A 26,472-nucleotide genomic window follows, 5' to 3' on the forward strand; every position below is an offset into this window, starting at 1 on the left:
ACTGGCCTGGTCTCACCTCGCCGCTGGCCTGGTCTCACCTCGCCACTGGCTCGGCCTCGCCTCACTGCTGGCCCCGACTCGCCTCGCCGCTGCGCTCGCCTCACCTTGCCGCTGGCCTCGACTGACCTCACCGCTGCATAGCGCGAGGCCCGTTGATGTTGAGAGGGGTTGGGATGCGGGAGAGGGGGGCAGGGGAGGGGGAAGTGGGGGTCGGGGGGTGGAGGAAGGGAGGGGATAGTGGGGGTGGGGGAGGAATATCGGAGGGGGAAGGGGGGAGCGGGAGTGGAGGTGGGGGTAAAAGGTGGGATGGGGAGGGCGGGAGTGGGGGGAAAAGGGGAGGGAGTAGGCGGAGTGGGGAGGGGGGTGGGAGTTGGGAGTGGGGGGGAGGGCAGGAGTCGGGAGTGGGGTAGTGGGGAGGGGTGGGGGGGACATGGACTGTTGCGATTTGATGTTGAAGACCACTGGAGCAAGTATGTCTTCAATGAAATTAGGTATGTGCATTTTTAAATGAAACTTTCTTCATAACAGTCATACATTTTGTGTAAGGAAAAAGCCAAATAGAGAAAACAAAACAAAACAATTTTTCCTTTGTGTAATAAAAAGTATTTCTGTTCAATAACCTTTCTATAAATAGCAGAATATACTCATGATAGACCTTTTAGTCCAAAAACAACAGTGTTGGAAATAATAGTCGTTTTTCACACATGAATGTAGCGCAACGCGTACGTGCATTTGGTGTGCATACTTTTTTTTGCTGAAAAGTTGCATTACGCGCCATATTATGAATTTTGATGTAAAATTCTGAATTTTGGACATCAAAATTCTGAATTTGTAATATCAAATGTTGGGAGGCCTGGGTGTAGATGTGGTTTTCTATGTCGAGCTGACCATTTAACATTTTGTAAAAACAGGTCAAACGGTGGGCTTTCCGTCTGTCTTGGAGAGTGTTCCACCCCAATGAATTTAGAAGTTCGGTAACACTCGCTTCTCTCTCGTAGGTATTTGTAACAAAACAAGCTGCCTGTCTTTGGACACGTTCGATGGAAGAAATGTTTTTATTTGTGTATGAATCCCATGCTGCAACTGCGTAGTCCAAATGTGGTCTAACAAGGGTGAGGTATAACTTCTCCTTGATAGAAGTTGAACAATGATAAAAGTTGCGTCTCAGAAAATTTAGGACACCTGTTGCTTTCACCGTTGCATGATGAGTCTGACCATTCCAACGTAGATCGTTCTGTAATTTGATGCCAAGATACTTGGTCTGTTTGGATTCTTCAATGGTGGCCCCATGGATATTATATGATGTTTCGCCTGGTTTCCTCTTGGTGACACTCATGGTTTCACATTTGGAAGTGTGTTCACATTTGTTCACATGTGTTCACATGGTTTCGCATTTGGAAGTCTATTCAGTGTAATCAGCCTGCACAATTTGTTACTGTAAAGGAAATCTCAGAGCTCATTGCACCTTCATACTAGCTCTTTGCCTGATTCGCCAAGGGCTAAAATGAATGTACAGCAAGTAATTGGGAAAGCTAACAGAGTGCTATTATTTGTGGCTAAGGAATTAAATACAAAAGGTATGAGGTCAAGCATCAGCTCTGTGAGTGAGGCATTGGTCTAACCACATCTAGAGCATTGTGTCCAGTATTGTTTAGTTTAGTTTAGAGATACGGCGCGGAAACAGGCCCTTTCGGCCCACCGGGTCCGCGCCGACCAGCGATCCCCGCACATTAACACTATCCTATACCCTCTTAGGGACAATTTTTACCAAGCCAATTAACCTACAAACCTGTATGTCTTTGGAGTGTGGGAGGAAATCGAAGATCTCGGAGAAAACCCATGCAGGTTACGGGGAGAACGTACAAACTCCCGTACAGACAGCACCCGTAGTCGGGATCGAACCCTGGTCTCTGGCGCTGCATTTGCTGTAAGGCAGCAACTCTACCACTGGCCACCGTGCTGCCCTATTGGTAGTCTTACTTAAGGAAGGTTGTTAATGTTTTGGCCTCATTTCAGGGAAGGTTTACTGTTCTGCTCTCGTGCCATTTTATTGTTTTGTACTCATCGTGGTATTTTTGGCAAAATTAATTATTACTGTGTGTGTTCTGTTTACTCTGAGCATGTGAACAAAGAATTTCATTGCACCTTGGTGTATATTCTCTGCCTCAGAAGGCAGTGGAGGCCAATTCTCTGAATGCATTCAAGAGGCTCTTAAGGATAGCGGAGTCAGGGGGTATGGGGAGAAGGCAGGAATGGGGTACTGATTGAGAATGATCAGCCATGATCACATTGAATGGCGGTGCTGGCTCGAAGGGCCGAATGGCCTACTCCTGCACCTATTGTCTATGACAATAAACTAATCTGAATCTGAACTAATACCTGGTATGGTGGTTTATCTTCTGAGCAAATGTTGGACATGCTGGGCTCATATTTGTTGCAGTTTAGAAGAGTGATACATCTGGATGGGCCACATATGAATAGGATGTTTTCACTTTTGCAAAGCTCTCGAACAGGTGTGTCAAACTCATTTTAGGTCACGGGCCAGAATGAGCAAAATGCGAATTCATGCGGGCCGGATCAGTTGTGCATGCGCGAACGCACAGCTTTTGTTGCCTTTGTTTTTTCTTGATCTCACCGTACTCTGCAAACTTGTCGTGGATGTCCTCGGTGGCTTCCTCGTGGACCCCGGTCACAAACAGGATCCACCCCTCCACCGAGCGTTGAGGGCCTGGCTCGTAGCCGTCTTGCTCCACAGAGTCGCAGTCTTCTCGCAGCCTGGATCGAGCGCCTTCCTCGGAGCCAAAACCTCGTCCCTTCCTCTTCACCTTCTCCTTCAGTTTGTGGATACTTTCATCGCCCTCGTCGTCCATGGCGAAGTGCTTGCCGCCCTCCTCATGGAGGCCCAGCAGAAGATGGGTGACGTTTCGGGTCGAAACCCTTCTTCAGACTGAGGAAGGGACTCGATCCGAAATGTCACCCATTCCTTCTCTCCCGAGATGCTGTCTGACCTGTTGAGTTGCTCCAGCATTTTGTGTCTACCTCCGGACAGTGTAGGACCGGAGGCCCGGGCGCCGCCTGACATAGGTTGCGTAGCGTCCTGCCTCCCGGCCCGGATGGCCGCCATTTGTGGAGCGGGAGCATGTGGCCGCTGGCTGGGTGAAGTCACGCAGGGCGGTGACGTCACCTTGTCCCGTGTTTGGGAGTGAGGAAGTTGGCAACCATAAATCTGAGGCTTTTCCCCAAATCATCCCGCGGGCCGGATTGGACCCCTTCGCGGGCTGGATGCGTCCCACGGACCGGTAGTTTGACACCCCTGCTCCAGAACATGAGATGGTTACAGAGAAAGGTGATTTTTTTTTCTATCTTGGGGGGAGATGGTAATATCACTAATATGGCTCATGCCTCTTTGAAATTCTGTTTCTCCAACCCTTTGTATCTTTAGTTTAGTTTAGTTTCGAGATACAGTGCGGAAAATGGTCCTTCGGCCCACAGAGTCTAGTCCGCACCGATCAGTGATCCCTGCACATTCATACTACCCTACACACTCTAGGGACATTTTACATTTATACCAAGCTAATTAACCTACAAACCTATACGTCTTTGGAGTGTGGGAGGAAACTGAAGATCTCGGAGAAAACCCACGCAGTTCACGGAGAGAATATTTAAACTCCGTACAGACAAGCACCCGTTGTCAGGCTCGATCCCAGGTCTCTGGCGCTGTAAGGCAGTAGTTCTACCGCTACACCACTGTGCCCGCCCATCTTTGTAAAATCAAGGCAAGATACTTGACCGAAGCAAGAGGATGAAAGGTTGCCATGGAGCACAGTTGCATACAAATTAGCCATGGTCTTGTTAAATGGTGGTACAGTTTTGAGAAGCCGAGCAGCATACTGCTAATTAATATGTTTGTGTCACAGGCAAATTGCCAATATTCAATTAACGGAGTACTCAATCCCCATTCCTCACTTATTTTGAACCAAATTAAAATGTACTCTCATGGATATTCTAATTGGAAGCTTTTCTTTCACTACCTTTGAAAAGATCAAGTAAAGATCAGTGTCTGAAGAAGGGTCTCGACCAAAACGTCACCCATTCCTTCTCTCCAGGGATGCTGCCTGTCCTGCTGAGTTACTCCAGCTTTTTGTGTCTATCTTCGGTTTAAATGTACAAAATGAGTATCCATTCTCTTTGGAAATTTGTTAGCAGAAATAGTTTGTTTTAAGTTGGTGTAGAATGAGAATTCATAGTAATATTCCACCTTTCCATTTTATATTTAGTTTTTGTTTTTAACGTATCTACATTTTTAAACTAGTTTCTTTTGAGATATGTGATCATTTTCATTTTTGAATTTCATATTTTTGTTCAATATTACAAAAGCATGCAGTTTTTAAATTATTAAATTCATCCAGGTATTCTGGCTTACCATGTGCAAATAAGGATAATCATTCCATTCTCCTAGTTTCCCCATTCTCTACTCTGACAAGTATTTATTTCTTGGCTTCCTGTTCTGTCCTTGATCATGTCTTGACCATTTCCCTCCTTTCCAGCTTTATTTTCACTCCTACTCTTCTCTCTTTATCTGACAATCTTTTGACTCCTTTTCACCTCTAGCCTTTGTCACTTACCTCACCATCTGCCAATCAAACACCCCTCAAGTACACTTAGTTTTTATGTGCATCTGATGATATTTTGAAACTAAAACTGTCATCACTTCACTGTAACATTCTATTGATTTTTCAACTTTTATTGAACGTAGTGGGTTTTGATAATCTTTTATTATTATCATGTATACCAACGTTTGCATGTTAACCAATTAAATGAGTTCATACTGTTGTATACAAGAGTACAATCAAGTCATATACAAGTACAATGGGTAGTGTAAAGTGAAAAATAGTAGTGAACAATACAGTTTTACAACATTGCAGCATAACAATTACTGAGAGAATGTCCAGCATCTACAAAGAAGGTCGTTTGGAAGTACTCACTAGCTAATGGGAGGCCCATTCAGTTTTGATTACAGGGGAGAAGAAGCTGTACCCAAGTCTAGTTGTATGTGCTTTCAAACTTTGTATCTTCTGCCCGATGGGAAAGGCGAGGTGGAAAGGACTGGGGTGATAAAAATCCTTGATTATGTTGGCTGTTTTCCTGAGGTACCTTGATTTGTTGGCTACATCTACAACTTTCTGTAATTTCTTGCAGTCTTGGGCAGAGTTGTTCCCAAACTAAGCTGCAATGTAGTCTGATTGTATGCTTTCAATGGTGCATCTGTCGGAGTTGGTAAGAGTTGTCGGAGATATGTCAAACCTACTGAGTTTTCTGAGGAAGTAGTGGCACCTATGAGCTTTTTTTGGCCATAGCTACAATGTGTTTGGTCCAGGAACGATTGTAGGTCTTACTTATGCCTAGGAACGAAGCTCTCTTTGGTATCTTGATGTTGATTGGGATGTATACTCCACCATGATACCTGAAGACAATAACTAGCTCCTTCATCTTGCTGACATTTGGGAGAGGCCCTCAAATTCACCTGGACTATTTCTGACACCTCTCTGTCTTTTCTTGATCTCAGTCTCCATCACAGGGATAGACAATCGACTGATGTCTACTACAAACCCACTGACTCCCACAATCACCTGGACTACACCTCCTCCCACTATGCCCCTTGCAAAGACGCTATCCCCTACTCTCAAATTCTCGTGTCTCCACTGCATCAAGATGAGGCTTACCATTCTGGGAGATCCAAGATGTTCTCTTTCTTTAGTAAATGTGGTTACCCCCTGCTGTCACAGATTGATCCCTTGTCCACATCTCTTTATCTCGTAGTTCTGCTCTTGCTCCCCCTCCCTCCATCCCCAGGCAGAATAAGAATAGTGTTCCCCTGATCTTCACCTTTCACCCCACTAGCTTTGCATGCAATACATCATTCTCTTACATTTCCACCACCTCCAATGTGATCCAACCACCATCTTCCCATCCTCACCTCTTTACGCCTTCTGCAGAGACTGCTCTTTCATCCCTTCCCACCCACACCACCCCCTCCAGGCATTTTCCCCTGCAACCGCAGGAGATTTAACACCTGTCCCTATACCTCCTCCCTTAGATCCATCCATGGACCCCAACCTGGACTAGACTTTTCAGGTGCAACAGGGATTCACGTGCACCTCCTCTGACCTCATATACTGCATCCAGCGTTCTGTCCTTTACATCAGCGCGTTCAAGCGTAGAATCGATGTCCGTTTCGTCAAACATGTGCTCGATCCACCTCTTGCTTTCTAATCATTTTAACTCCCATTCCCATTCCCATATTAACCTTTCTGTCCTGCCCCCCCCCCTCCATTGCCAGAGTGAGCCACATGCAAATGCGAGGAACAGCACCTAATATTCGGCTTGGGTAGCTTACAACCCAATGGGATGAATATTGAATTCTCCAATTTTAGGGTACTAACCAACCATCCCCCACGTGTCCCACCTTGAACGTACCTATTCCCTTTCCGTTCCCTTCCACCTACATTCCTTCCTCTAGCTTCACAATTCGCTATTGTTCAATCATCTCACAACGTTTGTCTTTTCATCTCTGGCCTTCGTCCTATCATCTGCCCATCAACCCCACCCCTCTCACCTGTATCCACCTTGCTAGGCCTTATCCTCACCCTCTTCTTTTACGACCTTCTTCCTCTCACATTACTATTTCTGAAGAAGGGTCCTGACGCAAACGTCTTCTATCCATGTTTTCCTGAGATGCTGCCTGACCTACAGTGATGTACAGCACTTTGGTCAACGTGGGTTGTTTTTAAATGTGCTATACAAATAAAATTGACTTGATTGACCTGCTCAGTTACTCAACACTTTGCATCATTTTTTCCGGCAGAGGTAATCTTAACACCATGTCAATCGCCTTCCTATACTCATGTCTTCTCTTTGTTTAAAACGTGGGCAACTATAGTGGACCGCATCTTGTAAATGGAGTTTGGGCAGAAGTTGGTCACACAGTTATGAGTGTAAATGATTTAGGATTAACTCTCTGGATAAGGATTGTCCATATAGGATCTTTGGTTATCACAGCAAATATGGATGTTCTCAACAAGATTTATTACTGTGCAACAAGAATTATTTGCAATAACATAAGAATCATTAAACCGGTATATAAGTTGTGATAGGGATGGAGAGACACTCCATCTTTGGTTAGTTTCAGAATTTAAATAACAGCTAGATTTAGATGGTAGTCTAACAAGTGTATAGATAGATATTTAATGCAAATCAGCAAGTTCTATGCAGTATCTTTAAAGGAGCTACTTAGTTTAGTTTAGTTTAGAGATACAGCGTGGAAACAAGCCCTTCGGACCACCGGGTCCGTGCCAACCAGCGATCCCTGCACATTAACACTATCCTACACACAGTAGGGACTTTTTTTTAAACATTTACCAAGTCAATTTACCTACATACCTGTACGCCTTTGGAGTGTGGGAGGAAACCAAAGATCTTGGAGAAAACCCAGGCAGCCACAGGGAGAACGTACAAACTCTGTACGGATAGCACCTGTAGTCAGGATCGAACCCGGATCTCCGACGCTGTAAGGCAGCAACTCTACTGCTGCGCCACCATGCTGCCCTATGTGTCTAGATTTCGGATGAGGCTGATAAATGAGATATGGACTAAGCAAGTAATGCGGGCAAATCTGTAAGGAACATTGGGAGTTGTTCAAAACAATCTAATGTAAGGCAGAACAAATTGTATCTAAGGGACAAAAGCAGACCTTTCTAAAGTAGAAAGGCAGCTAAAGTAGCAAGTGTTTTTCTAAATATAACAAACAAGAGGGAATGAAAATCCTTTTTATAATAGGCAGACCAAAAGTGAATGCAATACTCCAAATGTGACCTCACCAATGTCTTCTACAACTGTAACATAACGTCCCAACTTCTATACTCAGTATACTCAGAAAACTGTCTGATAAGGCCAATGTACCAAAAGTCTTCTTTACCAACCTATCTACCTGTGACACCACTTTCAGGAAACTGTACTCTGTGCATCTGTACTCCGAGCTCCCTCTACACTACGGTACTCCCCAGGGCCCTACAATCCATGTGAACGTATTGTCCTGCTTTGACGTCCAAAAATGCAAGTCCTCAAACTTACCTGCATTGAAATCCATTCGGCATTCTTCAGCCCACGTACCCAGTTGATCAAGATCCTGCTGTAATTTTTCAAAAGTGTAGTCGGTGTTTTAGGTTGACACTCTCAGGAATGAGAGGAAGATAATTAGTATCAAGAGATGAAAGGGAGAGGCTGAGGCTGGAAGGTGACAGATGGAATGGCATGAGGAGGGAAATGCACAGATGGAGCCAGGTGAGGAGGGGAGTAGAGTTGGGAGATGGTGACCAGTGAGTGATGGGACAAATAAGAGAAAATAAAGGGAGTAGATGACCAAGTGGGGGAAGGGTAGGATGGAGGTAGAGACAGAGATTGGCAATGATAATTGAAAACACGAGGCTGCAGCTGTTGGAAACTGATAAGTAAGTGATGCGTGGATCCTGATAAGGGTGAAATGAGAGGCAGGTGGAACCAGTAGGGGGATGGGAATGAAACCGGGTGAGGGGTGGAAGCAGAAGAGAGATAAAGGAGCCAAGAGTGCAATCTGCAATGGGAAAATTCAATATTTTAGACTACCGATGCAGTCTTATTTCTGTTTGGCACCCTTGCAACAAAAAAAATCAAGGACTGACAAATAGGTATGGGAAAGAGAATTGAAATGGCATGCAATCAGGAGGTTAAGATCGACACTGCAGAAGGAGTTACAATACAATATATCTTTATTGTCATTGTACAGGGGTACAACGAGATTGGGAATGCGCCTCCCATACGATGCAATAAATTAATTAGCTGGTCAGTATTAATTTAAACAACCCAATGAAACAAATTAGAACAGTTTAATAACAGAATAAAGTGCAAGTAGATCTGTGCCGGTTCACTGTGCGATGTGACCATCCGGCTCAGCAGGACCGGTTCATAGCAGCTGTGGCCCTGGGGATGAAGCTGTTCCTGAGTCTGGAGGTGCGGGCATAGAAGGCCTTGTATCGTCTGCCCAATGGTAGAAGTTCGAACAGACTGTTGCAGGGGTGTGAAGAGTCTTTGTGGATGCTGGTGGCTTTTCTGAGGCATCGTGTGTTGTAGATCCCCTCCAAGGCTGGTAGCTGTGTTCCGATAGTCTTCTGAGCTCTATGGACTACCCGCTGAAGAGCTTTCCTCTCTGCCTCCGTGCAGCTGAGATACCACACAGGGATGCCATGTGTTAGGATGTTCTCTATGGTGCAGCGGTAGAAGGTCGTCAGCAGCTTTTGGGGTAGACCAGACTTTTTCAGTGTTCTTAGGTAGAACAGTTGTTGCTGCGCCTTTTTGACCAGTGCAGCGGTGTTAGTGGACTATGTGAGGTCCTCCAAAATGTGAGTGCTCAGCGTATTCCCCGTTGTGTGACCTACGGAAGTTGATGATCAGCTCCTTGGTCTTGGTGGTATTTAGGGACAGGTTGTTATCAGAGCACCAGTCCGCCAGGTTCTGCACCCCCGCTCTGTAGTTTATTTCATCACCGTTGGTGATCAGTCCGATCACCGTTGTGTCATCTGCAAACATGACAATGGTGTTGGTGTCGAATGCAGGAACACAGTCGTGTGTGAAGAGGGAGTAGAGCATGGGGCTCAGAACACAGCCCTGTGGTGTGCCAGTACTCAGGGTGATAGTGGAGGACAGGTGCGGGCCCATTCTCACTGCCTGAGGTCGCTCCAGCATGAAGTCCAGGATCCAGTCGCATAACGACGAGCTGAGGCCTAGCTGGTGGAGTTTGGTGGTGAGCTTGGTGGGGATGACCATATTGAAGGCAGAGCTATAGTCAATGAATAGCATCCTCATGTACGTGCCCTGTCTCTCCAGGTGAATCAGGACAGTGTGAAGAGCCAGAGAGATAGCATCCTCTGTGGATCTGTTTGCCCTGTATGCAAATCATGCTAAAGATGGCTACAATACAGGCCTGGCAGAGCATCACCAGGAAACCAGAGCACCCATGCGGTCACGGAGAGAACGTGCAAACACTGTTCACAGCATTGAGTCAGGATCGAATCCCGGTCTCTGGTGCTGTAGGGCAGGAACTCTACCACTGTGTCAATGTTCCACCACTGATCATTATGTCCCATCTAACCTGATCCCATTTGCCTGTGTTTGGCTCATATTCCTCTAAACCTTTCCTATCCATGTACTTGTCCAAATGACTTTTACATGTTATCAATGTGCCTGCCTCGACTACTTTCTCTGGCAGCTCGTTCCATATATCATATCATATCATATATCTACAGCCGGAAACAGGCCTTTTCCGCCCTCCAAGTCCGTGCCGCCCAGTGATCCCCGTACATTAACACTATCCTACACCCACTAGGGACAATTTTTACATTTACCCAGCCAATTAACCTACATACCTGTACGTCTTTGGAGTGTGGGAGGAAACCGAAGATCTCGGAGAAAACCCACGCAGGTCACGGGGAGAACGTACAAACTCCTTACAGTGCAGCACCCGTAGTCAGGATCGAACCTGTGTCTCCGGCGCTGCATTCGCTGTAAAGCAGCAACTCTACCGCTGCGCTACCGTGCACTCACCACTGCTTGAAAAACCTGCCCTCAGGTTCCTATTTAATCCTTTCCCTCTCACCTCAAATCTTTGCCCGTTCGTTCTTGATTTCCCAACCCTATGCATTCACCCTATCTATGCCCCTCATGATTTTATACACATCTATAAGGTCACTCTTCAGTCTCCTACGCTCCAGACAGAGTTTGTCCAATCTTTCCCTGAAGCTCAGGTTCTTGAATCTTGGCAATATTCTCGTAAATCTTCTCTGCACTTTTTTTAGCTTAATGATGTCCTTCCCTATAAGTAGGGACCAAAACTGAGCGCAATACTCCAAATGCGGCCTCACCACCGTCATGTACTATAGCAACGTCACATCCCAACTTCTGCACTCAGTACCCTGACTGATGAAGCCAAACATGCCAAAAGCCACTTTCACTATCCTATCCACCTGTGACGCCACTTTCAGAGAACTATGTACCTGCACTCCTAGATACCTTTGTTCTACGACATTCCCAAGGCCGTACCTAATTTGAGGAAGGACTCCTAATTTGTGGAAGGACATTATTGCTATTGAGGGAGTGCAGCATAAGTTCACCAGGTTAATTCCCGGGATGGCGGGACTGACATATGATGAAAGAATGGGTCGACTGGGCTTGTATTCATTGGAATTTAGAAACCTTACTGTTTTTGTCATTAATTGGATCACAGCATTTGCTGTGAACAAACAAGAGCATCAACATTTGACTGCTGAAATTAATAAATAAACATGTTGCATAAGTTATCTTCTGACTAACAAGTCATGCTATAAAGAATTAATCTTTTAAAAATAAATGTTAACATCTTCAGTAACTCCTTACTACTGTATATTGTTCTGTTATAAATTTATGGGTGAAGTTATATGTACATTTTAATGAGTAACATTTCAATCCTTCACTGCTCCATTTGATTGTTGCAAAACTGAGTTAAAATGTTCAATACAGTTATCCGCATCGATTCATTCATTCATATCATACCATATCATATATATACAGCCGGAAACAGGCCTTTTCGGCCCACCAAGTCCGTGCCGCCCAGTGATCCCCGTACATTAACACTATCCTACACCCACTAGGGACAATTTTTACATTTACCCAGCCAATTAACCTACATACCTGTACGTCTTTGGAGTGTGGGAGGAAACCGAAGATCTCGGAGAAAACTTCAATTGTTTTGTGAGAGCCCACTGGGAAAACAAATGGACATTTAGTAGTAGCGTCTCTTCCTTTCTCTGAATCACTCTCAATTGGATGTTCATGCAGTGGTTATCCCCCATGTTTCCTAAGTATCTGAATGCCATTAAGTCTCACAGTCAGAGATTGATGCGTATTATTGAATTCTAGTAGCTCCTGATAATTTCCTGTTTGACTTCAACCCATCCAACTGTTTAAAAATATAGCTGAGTTTTTGACAGTACACTTTTCAGGACCTTATCCTGTGTACTGATTGCTGAATTAAGCAAAATTCTGCATTCTAATGCTAACTGTTCATTATGTATAACTGTCACTGTTTACTTATTAGTACTTGTCAGTATGTCTTTACCTCAATGGTGGGGTAATCTTGGTAACATCAAAACATTTTCACAGAACCTTGAATATGGTAAAGTATTTCAAGGGATGTACATGATGAAATAACATAGTAGTAATTGTAGAGACATGATAAGGACATAGAACTGGGCAGCAGTGTAGGTTGTGAGCAGAATGCAGAGAGGCTCCAGAAGGATATCACCAGGACATGGGAACAATCTGGGACATGGCAGATGGACTACAATGTGAACAAATGAGAGTTCATTCACTTCAATAGAAAAATAAGCAGGAAGAATATTTCTAAATGGTCAGTGATAGAAAGGTGTTATTGTTCAGAGACATTTGGGTGGCTGTGTTTATGAAAGTTAATAGGCATGCTCAGCAGGGAGTGAGGATGTTGACCTTTATTGCAAAATAATTTGAATATGAATGTAGTGACATCTTGATCAGGTGTTATCGGTCTGGACGGGTGTCAGGTTTTGGGGAGAAGGCAGGAGAATGGGATTCCGAGGGAGAGATAGATCAGCCATGATTGAATAGTGGAGTAGACCTGATGGGCTGAATGGCCAAGTTCTCCAATCACTTACGATCTTATAATCAAACTGTTTAGAGCCTATGTGATACATTAACTGTTTGAATGTGAATGTAACAGGTATGATTAGTAAGTTTACAGATGGTGTAGATAATGAGTCTCAAGCTATTGGATGTTATTGATCAATTAGTAGAGTCGGCAGAGCAATGGCTTGAGTATTGTGCATAGTTCTGGTCACCATAGCATAGGAAGGATGTGATTGCCCTGGCGGCATAGACAGAAGGGGATTGGTGGAATATTTTTTTTCAAATGCACTGCTTTAATGAGTGGTGGAGGCAAGTTCTCTCACAGTGTAGCAATGTGGTGGAGCTGCCACTTTACAATGCCAGGAACCCAGGTGCAATTCTAACCTTAGGTGTAGTCCGTGTGAAATTTGTATGTTTTCTCTTTGACCGTCTGAGTTTCCTTTGGGGGATCAGACTTCCACTCACATTTTAGACATGTGGATTGGCAGGTTAGATGGGTACTGAAAATTATGTAGGGGAGTGGTAGAATCAGGGTGAGTAATGAGAATGTGGGGAGAATCTTTTTAAATGGCATTAAGCACGAATAGTGTATAGGTTGGTTGATAGTTAGTAGGCCCTCAAATGGGCAAAGGCTCGTTGCTGTATCTCTGATTCTATGGAAACATTGACGTAGTGCCATATGCATTTAAATTGCAAAGCTACATACAAGGTGCTGGTAAATGGCATTGATATAAATGGGCACTTGCTGGTTGGCCTCTAGACGTGGTGGGCTGAAGGACCTGTTTTTGTTCTCTATGACTCCATGACTGTATCTGGAATATTGAACACAGATTGGGTCTCCCCACCCAAAGAATTGGGCATGGAGGGAGTAAAATGAAGATTCACCAGATTTATTCCTGGGATGGCATGTTGTTGAAGTGATGTCAGTTCATGGGCAAAGCTGGTCAAGGGCAACAGAGGAGGCCCTGCAGCAGCCTGGGGCTTACCTGGATTGAGAACTACTCCAGTACATTGAGCGTGTGGACCGTGGACTTTTTGTAAATGACGTCAAAATATGGTGACTCGTGCACGTATGATTTATGCAAAATGAACTTCACTGTGAAGTGCACACGTGACAATAAAGTACCATGAACCTTCGCAGAGCCATCAAGGATGCCAAGAGGGAGTTCCGGACCAAGCTTCGGTGGCAGGATAACCATACAGACACCTGTCGATTTGTGGCAAGGCTTGCATGCAAAACCAAGTTACAAAGTGAAATCAAGCAATATCGTTGGCAACAATATATCCCTCCCCAACAACCTCAGTGCATATATTCACAAAATGCTGGAGTAACTCAGCAGGTCAGGCAGCATGGGAGTAACTCAGCAGGTCAGGCAGCATCTGGAGTATTTAAATCAATTTGTACCAGCATCTGCAGTTATTTTCTTATACTACTCAGTGCATATATTGCTCCTTTCAACAGAAGATCAGTGGAATGATGTCACACACCCCAAAAGCCTCTGGTGCACCTGCACCCACACTGGCCGTGTCACATCGGCCTTCCTGAGAGTGAGTAGGGTTGGGGGGGACATGGACCGTTGTGATATGCTGTTGAAGATCACTGGAGCAAGTATGTCTTCAATTAAATTAGGTATGTGCAGTTTTTAAAATGAAACTCTTCATAACTTAGTCATACATTTTATGACCATTGTTCTTTTATTCAATACCAAGAGAATTGGGATGTGTAGGGAAAAAGCAAAATAGAAAAAACAAAACAAAACAATTTTTTCTTTGTTGTAAAAAGTATTTCTGTTCAATAACCTTTTTATAATAGTAGAATATACTCATGATAGGCCTGCCATTGTACATGTAGTCCAAGAACTACAGACTGTTGGAAATAATAGTCGTTTTTCACACATGAATGTAGCGCAACGCGTACGCGCATTTGGCGTGCATACTTTTTTGCTGAAAAGTTGCATTACGCGCCATATTATGAATTTTGATGTAAAATTCTGAATTTTGGACATCAAAATTCTGAATTTGTAAAATCAAATGTTGGGAGGTCTGTTCTCCCTACTCCATTCTGAGGTTCCCAGCTACTTTAAGACCACTCCCATCCCGGTGCCAAAGAAAAACAAGATATCTTTAATGACAACTATCCAATGGCTCTGACATCCACCACCTTGAAGTGCTTGGAGAGGCTGGTCCTGGCGCACTTGAAATACAACATCCCAGACAGCCTTGATCCATTGTTGCTCAACATTTCTACCATTGCAACAATTCCATGGCAGACGCCATCTCCCTTGTCCTAAGCTCATTGTGGAATATCTGTATAACAAAGATACGTATGTCAGATGTCTATGTATTGACTATAGGTCCACCTTCACCACCAAAACTCCCAAATAAACTCAACTCCAAAGTCCTGCACTTCATAGTCAGCACCTCCTCTACTGCAGGATCATCGATTTTCTGACCCCCTAAACCACAATCGGTGAGCATAGCCAACAAAACATCCTCCATGATAATTCTCATTACAGCACAAGGATGCATTTTCAGCCCCATACTATACTCCCTATATGCTCAGGACTGTGCAGCCAAAGTTTGATTTAACCTAATTTACAAATTTGCAGAAGACATCACCATAGTGGGCCGGATTTTGAACGGTGACAAGATGGAGGACAGAAAGGTGATGGGAGCTCAGTAACATGGTGTCAAGACAACAACCTCATCCTTTCTGTCAGCAGGGCAAATGGGCTAGTTATTGACTTTGGGATACAAGGTGGCATACATGGCCCAGTCAGCATCAATGGTGCCGAGGTGGAGAAAGCTGTGAGCTTCAAAATCCTAGGCATAAATATCGCCAACATTTTGTCCAAGACCAAGAAAGCACCATAGCCTCAGATGAGTAAGGAAATTCAGCATGTCTCCAACGATTCTTACCAACATCTACAGATCATTTTTACCCTGGTCATTCTCTTTTCTCCCCTTTACCTCGGGCCAAAGATACAAAAGCTTGAAAGCGCATACTGCCAGATTCAGGAACAACTTCTCTGCTGTTCTCAGACTATTCAGCAATCCTCGCTTTGATTTGCTCCCAATCTCCTTACCTACCACATTGCAGACCTTCTGTTTTTTTTTATCTGCATTTTCTCTGTAATTGTAACAAAGTAATACTGTAACACTATATTCTGCAGTCTTATTTTTAATTTGCACTACTTATTGTGCTTGTGTATGACTCATAGCACTGGCTGTTTTACACATAGTAAGACTTGACTGGGTAGTATGCAAATAACGTTTTTCACTGTATCTTAGTGCATGTGATAGTAATAAAATAATACCTGTGTTGCCACTTTCAGGGAACAATGCTGAAGTCCATGTTGATTATGTCTTATCACCTGACCCTCATGTCAATCCTCTTTATCACCTGTGCAAATAACTCAATTCAACTTGTGAGGCAAGATTGCTCATGCACAAAATCATGCCGCCTATTTCTAATCAGTCTATGCCATTCCAAAAGCTTATAGATCCTGTCTCTCTGAATGAATTCCCCCCAGTAACTATCCCACCATTGATGTTAGGCTCACCAGCCTGTAGTTCCCAGGCTTGTCCTTGCAACCCTTCTTAAATAAAGGCATAACATTAGGCATCCTGCAGTCTTCCAGTACCTCACCTGTGGCTGTGAAAGATACATCTTCTGGATGCGCTGGGACGCATCCTCAGTGATGTGACCTGGGGTCATCGGGTGTTTCGGGTCTCACAACATCAGGCACCCTCGCCCAGATGACCCAGCCGGGGTTGATCAGCCCCGACTTGCGTCTCAGCAGCAACCGCCCACGGATCAGCCCTCTTAATCCAAAGCCATCTAGTGGCTTTCTCTGCGGCTTCGCTTGCGGATTGAATGGCCCTCTTCTTTGCCAGCCCCGTAATGCCCAATTGGTTGAGGACTTTGCAGAGTGAGCATCCTGCAAAGCGTCTACAGCCCACCTCTATGGGTTCATCGAAATGTCTTCCAGCCTCTGTCCTGGCACATCTCCACCAGTTCCTGGTACTTTGCCCGTTTCCTCTCATTAGCTTCTTCAGTACGCTCTTCCCAGGGCACTGTCAGTTCCAGAATGATCAGCTGTTTTGTCACTTCGGAGTAAAGATTGCACAAGTATGTTTGCCAAGGTTCTGTAATTTCTTCCCTAGCTTCCCAAAATGTCCTAAGATGCACTTGATCAGGCCCTGAGATTTAACTACTTTAATGTCTGAAGGCCGCCAGCACCTTTTGTAATGTGGATATCATATATCATATCATATCATATATATACAGCCGGAAACAGGCCTTTTCGGCCCACCAAGTCCGTGCCGCCCAGCGATCCCCGTACATTAACACTATCCTACACCCACTAGGGATAATTTTTACATTTACCCAGCCAATTAACCTACATACCTGTACGTCTTTGGAGTGTTCCGATACATCATTTTTCATTTTCCTTCTTGGCTTCCACGACATTCTCCACGGTAAATACAGATAAGAAATATTAGAGTAATAGAGTCATAGAGTGAGTAGAAGAAAGATTTTCCCAATGTTGGGGGAGTCCAGAACCAGGGGTCACAGTTTAAGAATAAGGGGTACGAGGAAAAACTTTTTCACACAGAGTTGTGAATTTGTGCAATTCTCTGCCACAGAAAGCACTGGATGTATTCAAGTGAGAGTTAGCTCTTTGGGCTAAAGGAATCAAGGAATACGAGGAGAAAGCAGGAATGGGGTACTGATTTTGGATGATCAGCCATGATAATATTGAATGACGGTGCTGGCTCAAAGGACCAAATGGCCTACTCCTGCACCTATTTTCTATGTTTCTATACAGTGTGGAAACAGGCCCTTCGGCCCAACTTGCCACAACATGTCCCAGTTGCACAAGTTCCACCTGCCGTGCACTTGGTCCATATCCCTCCAAACCTGTCCTCTCCATGTACCAGTCCAACTGCTTCTTAAAAGTTGGGATAGTTCCTGCCTCAATTACCTCCTCTGGCAGCTTGTTCCATACGCCCACCACCCTTTGTGTGAAAAAGTAATCCCTCATAGTCCTATTAAATCTTTTCCCCTTCACCTTAAACCTATGTCCTCTAGTCTTCGATACACCTACTTTGGACAAGAGTGCATCTACTCGATCTATTCCTCTCATGATTTTATACTTTGTTTTATTATACATGATACATTTACACACCGTTTTATTATACTTTATACATGATTTTGAAATCAAATGTGTCGGTATTGCAGCTGAGCGGAAGGGAACTACAGAGGCATGAGGGAGGAGCTGGCCAAAGTTGACTGGAAAAGGACCCGAACAGGGGTGACGGTGGAACAGAATGGCAGGAATTTCTGGGAATAATCCAGAAAATGCGGGATCTTTTCATTCCAAAGAGGAAGAAATATTCTAGGGGGAGAAAGAGGCAACCCTGGCTGACAAGGAAAGTCAAGGACAGTATAAAACTAAAAGAGAAGGGTAGAACATAGCAAAGATTAGCAGGAAGCCAGAGGATTGGGAAGCTTTTAAAGAACAACAGTCGGTAACTAAAAAGGCAATATGGGGAGAGAAAGATGAAATACGAAGGTAAGCTAGCCAATAATATAAAAGAGGATAGCAAAAATTTATTCAGTTATGTAAAGAGTAAGAAAGAGGCAAGAGTAGAAGTTGGGCCGCGGGAGAATGATGCAGGAGAAGTGATGATGGGGAATAAAGAAATGGCAGAGGAGTTGAATAATAATTTTTGCATCAGTCTTCACAGTGGAAGCAACGTGCCTGAAATTCAAGAGAGTCGGAGTGGAAGTTAGTGGAGAGGCTATTACTAGGTGCTTGGGAAGCTGAAAGGGCTGAAGGTGGATAAGTCACCTGGACCAGATGGACTACACCCTAGGTTTTGAAAGAGGTGGCTTTAGAGATTGTGGAGGCATTGACAGTGATATTTCAAAAATCACTAGAGACAGGAGAGGTCCCAGATGATTGGAAAATTGCCAATATTACTCCGCTGTACAAGAAGGGAGCAAAGCAGAATAGTGGGAACTATAGACAGGTTGGCCTGACCGGTGGTTGGTAAGATTTTAGAGTCCATTATAAAGGATGAGGTTACGGATTACTTAGAAGTTCACGACAAAATAGGCCGGTCAACATGGCATTGTGAAGGGGAGGTCTTGCTTGACAAATTTTCTGGAATTCTTTGAAGAAGTAAATAGCAGAACAGACAAAGGAGAGTCAGTCGATGTTATATACCTAGATTTTTCAGAAAGCCTTTGATAAGGTGCCACATGTGAGGCTGCTAAGGAAGATGAGAGCCTGCGGTATCAAAAGACAAATATTAGTATGGATAGCAGGTTGGCTGGATGGCAGAAGACAGAGAGTGGTGATAAAGGAGGCTTTTTCTGGTTGCCTGCCAGTGACTAGCGGAGTTCAGCAGGAGTCGGTGCTGGGGCCGCTACTCTTCACGTTGTATATTAATGATTTGGACGAGGGGATTGAAGGCTTTGTGGCCAATTTGTGTAGAGTGTAGAGAAAGCAGGGACTCTGCAGAAGGACTAGGACAGGTTGGGAGAGTGAGCAGAGAAGTGGCAGATGGAATATAGTGTAGCAAAGGGTGGAGTTATGCATTTTGGCATAAAGGCTTGGATTATTTTCTAAATGGGGAGAGAATCCAGAAATCTTGAGGGATGCTTTTTTTTCTGGTTACCCCTTTGGTCTTAGTTCACTTGTAGAATCTCTTGTTGTAGAATCTCTTGATATTCTCCTTTACCTTATCTGCAAAGCTATCTTGTGGCTTTTTTTGCTCCCAACAGAGCAATCCTATAAGTCCCATTCCCTTCTATAATTCCTTTGCCACGTCCTTGCACACAGGGCTAATTTATACTTTAGCTAACCTACTGGTATATTCATGCAATGCTGGAGTCCCTGGAGTGAAAAAGCAGCAAAGCAACGTGGTATTTAGTCCAGATGAAGGAAAAGCTGATTTTTTTTAACGTGAAAGTACAAAGTGTAATTCGGAGTGGATACATGCTCTCATAGCTCCTGATCACTCATTAGCACTGGAGAGATAAGATTTGAAACTGGCTCTTCAAATTGTTTCAGTGCCAAAAAGCAGATATATGGTTTTCAATTGCACCACAAGGAAATAGTAAATACTTTGGAAAAAATTAATTGAAACCTTTGAGAGTTAAACTTATATTTGTTGAAATTGGATGTGCAACCAGGACCACATGCTACAATGCAAGTCTCGGCTGGTGTGAGCTGCAGTTTCAACATTATGCACTCATTTAATCCCACTGCCAAGAACAAATTGGCTTTATTGAAATCTTAATTAGTTAAACATACAATTATAAATATACACTGGAGAACTTCTTGATTAGATACAGGATTTTTGTTTTGGAACGGGGCAATTGGATGTCATAGAGCTATACAGCATTGAAGCAAGGCCTTACAGCCTATGCCAACCATAATGTCCAGTAAAGCTAGTCCAATTTGCCTGCTTTTGATTCATATACCTGTAGATTTTTCCTATCCATGTACCTGTTCAAATATCTGTTAAATATTGTACCTGCCTCATCCATTTCTTCTGACACTTCTAATAATGGTCCACTCTCTGTGTGCAAAAAGTTGTCCTTCAGGTTACAATTAAATCTTCCCCTCTCACCTTAAACCATGCCCTCTTGTTCTTGATTTCCCAACCCTGTGGAAAACACTTTGTGCATTCACCCTATCCCTCTCATGATGTTATACACCTCTAAAGATCACCCTACAGTCTCCTAAACTATGATTTGTCTTTAGTATGTGTTAAAAATATCTTTCAATAATTCACTTTCTCCTGAAGAGTCAATCTAATAAGTCTAATAAGTTTTACAAAGTACTCAGATTTTGTTTCTGGCCCACTGATCTGTTAAATTCTCAGATTCATGTATATATACTAGCAAACAAATTTTGCAATTACTTCTGGTTTTTCTATTGGACGCAAAGATATCATATAGGTAGTTTACAAATCTCGGGGATCTAGTATTTGTAAATTAACTAAATAGTGAGAAAGCCACATGAGTTAGTTTGATAAGGACACAAATGGAATGTAAGCTGTGCAGATGAAATTAATACATTTTAAAATGATAAGATTGAGGAGCTAAATGGTCTAATCCTACTCCTGTTTAAAAAACCTTATCTGCAGGTAACTTTCAGGCCATAATATTGTTTAGATTCAAATGCAGATAAACAGGGTTATTGACTTCACATGAATAAAAGGATCAACAAAGGACTTCAAGTTCATAAGAATTGGATTCTCATGCAGAAATCTTGTATTGCATCCCCAAGTCTAGATTATTTATATAGATCAAGAAAAGCGTTGATAGTATTAATGCCTCTGTTCACCTTACTTTAGTCTGAATACCAGGTAGACACAAAATGTTGGAGTAATTCAGCGGGTCAGGCAGCATCTCAGGAGAGAAGGAATGGGTGACGTTTCGGATCGAGACCCTTCTTCAGACCCGAAACGTCACCCATTCCTTCTCTCCCAAGATGCTGCCTGACCCGCTGAGTTACTCCAGCATTTTGTGTCTACCTTTGATTTATACCAGCATCTGCAGCCTTTTTTTCTACACATTAGTCTAGCAACCATTTACCACTATTCTTTTGTCTGTTACTTAACCAACTTCGTATCCAGGGTATAAATGTCATCTTAATCTATGTACTTTAACTTTGCTGATAAGCCTCGTATAGCAACTTATCAAAAGCATTCAGGATCTCCATGTATTCCACCTTCACTGCATTAATTCTATCTAGTAAATTTTCAATTTTTTTATCAAATTGATTAAATACAACTGTCTCTTAACAAATCCATGCTGCCATGTCATAGTTGACCCATTTTCCTTCAGGTGATTATGGATCCTGTCTTGGATCAAAATTTCTAAAAGCTTTCACACAACTAAGTTTAAACTACTAGTCTATTGCTGCTATGTTCGGCTTTACTCTCTTTGAACTTGAGAGTAAATTTGGCAATTTATTCAAAATGTAGCTGACTTTTTAATCATACCTCCAAGCTATCAGTTGTTAATGTATCTAGTGTCTCAACCATCACCTCTGCCAGCATTGATTCAGTGATCGTATGTTGGGATGAAGTGGCTGATGGGTCTGGGTGATTGAACTCCAATGACCACAACCATATCCCTTTTGATTCCATTTACTTCTGGTTCAGTTTTAAATGGAAAGACTGGCAAAAGTGCTCCAATGGTTTAAATTCCATTGTTTGATTCAATAGTCTCAGTTCAGTTTTAGTTTATTGTCACGTGTACAGAGGTGCAGTGAAAAGCTTTTGTTGCTTGCAAACCAACCAGCTGAAAAACATTACATGATTACAATCGTTCATTCACAGTGTACTGATACGTGATAAGGGAATGACATTTAGTGCAAACTAATGCCAGTAAAGTCCGATGAAAGATAGTCCGAGGGTCCCGGATGAGGTAGATAGTAGTTCAGGACTGCTCTTTGGTAGCGGTAGGATGGTTCAGTTGCATGATAACAGCTGGGAAGAAACTGTCCCTGAATCTGGAGGTGTGCGTTTTCACACTTCTATACCTTTTGCCCGATGGGAGAGTGGAGAAGAGAGAGTGGCCAAGGTGCGACTCGTCCTTGATTATGCTGCTGACCTTGCCGAGGCAGTGTGAGGTATAAATGGAGTCAATGGAAGGGAGGTTGGTTTGTGTGATGGTCTGGGCTGCGGCCACAATTCGCTGCAATTTCTTGCGGTCTTAGATGGAGCTGCTCCCAAACCAAGCTGTGATGCATTCCGATAAAATGCTTTCTATGGTGCATCTGTAGAAATTGGTGAGGGTTGTTGGGGACATCCCAAACTTTGTAAGCCTTCTAAGGCAGTGGAGCTGGTGGTGTGCTTTCTTGGTCATTGCTTCAATGGTCCAGGAGAAGTAATTTGTGATATTTACTCTAATGAATTTGAAGTTTTCAACCATCTCTACTTCAGCGCCGTCAATGCAAACTGGGATATGTACACCGCTTCGCTTCCTGAAGCCGATCACTATCTCTTTAGTCTTGCTGACATTGAGAGAAAGTTGTCTCGACACCAGGACACGAGCTTCTCTTTCTCCTTCCTGTACTTCGACTCATCATTGCTTGATATCCGGACTACAATGGTGGTGTTGTCTGCGAATTTGTAAATTGTACTAGATTTATACATGGCTGCACAGTCAAGGACTAGAGAAAGGGGCTGAGAATGCATCCTTGCGGAGCACCAGTGTCCCCAGAATGGGTCCTGATATACTGTCCTTTCAATTCAGCAGTCTTTCACTCTTTCATTAAGATCTGCTATTTGAGAATGCACTGTTTTAAACTCTTCAGTTTTGCAACAATGTTTTCAATTGTGCACTGCGTGCTGATTTAAATTATTTATGCACACCCAGTGGCTTCTGTGCATTGCAGTTACTCAGTTTTGCATTGAACTGTGTGCAAGTGGCATTCACTCTTGCTGGCAATTCTGGGTTTGCTTTCTTCTTGACTCTGCTACCTGACCCACTGAGTGGACCCGCCACTTTTTATTTTTATTTGAAATATCCAGTATCTACATTTCTTTTGTATGAGTCATTTGTGTGGTTGAAAAGACCTGACAGAAATAAATAAATAAAATCATGAGAAGCATAAATAATGATAAAATCATGACAATCAGAATCTTTTTCTGGGTGGAAATATGAAACTTTAAGATGAGAGAACCAAAGTTTAATGGAATGTGTGAGGCGGTTTTTTTTATACAGAGAATGGTGGGTGCCTGGAATGGGCTGCCAGGGTTGGGGGTGGAGTCTGTCCCTGTGCTGAACTCTTCTGTTTTATTGGCATCATATCTCCATATTCTAAAAATTATATTGCTGTATTTTGAATGCGATGTTGCGTATCTAATGAGTAATAAATGTCTTGTTTCCTTGTGGATAACAGAGTGAAGAAAGCCCAAGCCCTAAGCGCCAGCGCCTCTCTCATTCGTTTTTTGAATACGCACCGGTATCTCCTGCCCCATCACCACCAATGCGACCATGGGAGATGACTTCAAATAGGCGGCCTCCCTCAGCTCGACCAAATCACCATCACTTCTCAGGGGAAAGATGCAATACACCTTCACGTAGTAGGAGAAGGTAAATTGTTACAACTCGTGATTGTGAAGTGGTATTTATATTTGGCATTTAAAAAAAAATTGTTTAGATCCTACTGCCTTAAATAAAAACTTTTTTACATAGATACATAGATAATAGGTGCAGGAGTAGGCCATTTGGCCCTTCGAGCCAGTACAGCCATTCAAAGTGATCATGGCTGATCATCCACAATCAGTATCCCGTTCCTGCCTTCTCCCCATACCCCTTGATTCCACTAGCCCTAAGAGCTTTATCTAACTTTCTTTTGAATGCATCCAGTGAATCGGCCTCCACTGCCGTTGCTGAGGCAGAGAAATCCACAAATTCACAACTCTGGGTGAAAAGGTATTTCCTCATCTCAGTTCTAAATGGTCTACTACTTATTCTTAAACTGTGGCCCCTGGTTCTGGACCCCCCCAACATTGGGGACATGTTTCCTGCATCTAGTGTGTCCAATCGCTTAATAATTTTATATGTTCCTATAAGATCCCCTCTCATCCTTCTAAATTCCAGTGAATACAAGCCCAGTCGACCCATTCTTCCAGTCCTGCCATCCCGGGAATTAACCTTGTGAACCTACGCTACACTTCCTCATTAGCAAGAATGTCCTTCCTCAAATTAGGAGACCAAAACTGCACACAATACTTCAGGTGTGGTCTCACCAGGGCCCTGTACAACCGCAGAAGGACCTCTTGCTCCTATACGCAACTCCTCTCGTTATGAAGGGCAACATGCCATTAGCTTTCTTCATTGCCTGCTGTACCTGCATGCTTACTTTCAGTGACTGATGTACTAGGATACCCAGGTCTCATTGTACTTCCCCTTTTCCTAACCTGACACCATTCAGATAATAATCTGCCTTCCTGTTCTTGCCACTAAAGTGGATAACCTCACATTTATCCACGTTGTATTGCATCTGCCAGGCATCTGCCCACTCACCCAACAAGTCCGTCACCCTGCATCCTCACAGCATCCCCTTCACAGTTCACACTGCCACCCAGCTTTGTGTCATCTGCAAATTTGCAAATGTTACTTTTAATTCCATCTAAATTATTAATGTATATTGTAAATAGCTGCGGTCCCAGCACCGAGCCTTGCGGCACCCCACTAGTCACTGCCTACCATTCTGAAAGGGACCCGTTAATCCCTACTCTTTGTTTCCTGTCTGCCACCCAATTTTCTATCCATGTCAATACCATACCATGTGCTCTAATTTTGCCCACTAATCTCCTGTGTAGTACCTTATCAAAGGCTTTCTGAAAGTTCAGGTACACTACATCCACTGACACTCCCTTGTCCATTTTACTTGTTACATCCTCAAAAAATTCCAGATTAATCAAGCATGATTTCCCCTTTGTAAATCCATGCTGACTTGTTACTGCTATCCAAATGCGCTGCTATAACATCTTTATTAATCGACTCCAGCATCTTTTCCACCACTGATGTCAGGCTAATTGCCTCATTCCCTGCTTTCTCTCTCCCTCCTTTCTGAAAAAGTAGGATAACATTAGCTACCTTCCAATCCACAGGAACTGATCCAGAATCTATAAAACATTGGAAAATGATCACCATTGCGTCCACAATTTCTAGAGCCACCTCCTCAAGTTCCCTGGGATGCAGACCATCAGGCCCTGGGGATTTATCAGCCTTCAGTCCCATCAATCAACCCAACACCATTTCCTGACTAATGTGAATTTCCTTCAGTTCCTCCGTCACCCTAGGTCCTCTGTCCCCTAGTACATCTGGGAGATTGTTTGTGTCTTCCTTAGTGAAGACAGAACCAAAGTACCTGTTCAACTCGTCTGCCATTTCCTTGTTCCCCCTTAATAAATTCACCTGTTTCTGTTGTCAAGGAAACCCACATTTATATTAACAAATTTTTTCCTCTTCACATACCTAAAGAAGCTTTTACTATCCTCCTTTATATTCTTGGCTAGTTTACCTTCGTACTTCATCTTTTCTCCCCGTATTGCCTTTTTAGTAACCTTCTGTTGATCTTTAAGTTTCCCAATCCTCTGGCTTCCCGCTCATCTTTGCTATGTTATACGTCTTCTCTTTTATTTTTATACTGTCCTTGACTTCCCTTGACAGCCACGGTCGCCTCTTCCTCCCCTTGGAATCTTTCTTCCTCTTTGGAATGAAATGATCCTGCATCTTATAGGTTATTCCCAGAAATACCTGCCATTGTTGTTCCACCATCATCCCTGCTAGGGTTCCTTTCCAGTCAACTTTGATAGCTCCTCCCTCACACTTCCATAGTCCCCTTTGTTCAACTGCAATACTGACACTTCCGATTTTACCTTCTCACTCTCAAATTGCAGATTAAAACTTATCATATTATGGCCACTACATCCTAATGGTTCCTTTACCTGGCGTTCCCTTATCAACTCCGGTTCATTACACAACACTAAATCCAGAATTGCCTTCTCCCTGGTAGGCTCCAGTATCAGCTGCTCTAAGAATCCATCTCGGAGGCACTCTACAAACTCCCTTGGGGTCCAGTACCAACCTGATTTTCCCAGTCTACCTGCATGTTGAAATCTCCCATTACCTTTGTTACATGCCAATTTTAACTCCTGATGCAACTTGCACTATATCCAGGCTACTGTTTGGGGGCCTGT

At 43.4% G+C, this 26,472-nt stretch overlaps 1 protein-coding gene across 4 annotated transcripts in view; it reads left to right on the top strand.

Moving 5' to 3' along the window:
• LOC144591950 (E3 ubiquitin-protein ligase RNF38) overlaps positions 1-26,472 on the top strand; it is a 129,831-nt gene that overhangs the window by 52,390 nt on the left and 50,969 nt on the right. For all 4 annotated transcript variants that reach the window (XM_078396006.1, XM_078396007.1, XM_078396008.1 and 1 more), the window contains one exon: positions 23,661-23,854. In XM_078396006.1, the coding sequence (XP_078252132.1) occupies positions 23,661-23,854 (194 nt within the window). The remainder of the gene's footprint in view (positions 1-23,660; positions 23,855-26,472) is intronic.

This window comes from Rhinoraja longicauda, chromosome 3 (genome assembly GCF_053455715.1).
Source record: "Rhinoraja longicauda isolate Sanriku21f chromosome 3, sRhiLon1.1, whole genome shotgun sequence".
NCBI lineage: Eukaryota > Metazoa > Chordata > Chondrichthyes > Rajiformes > Arhynchobatidae > Rhinoraja > Rhinoraja longicauda.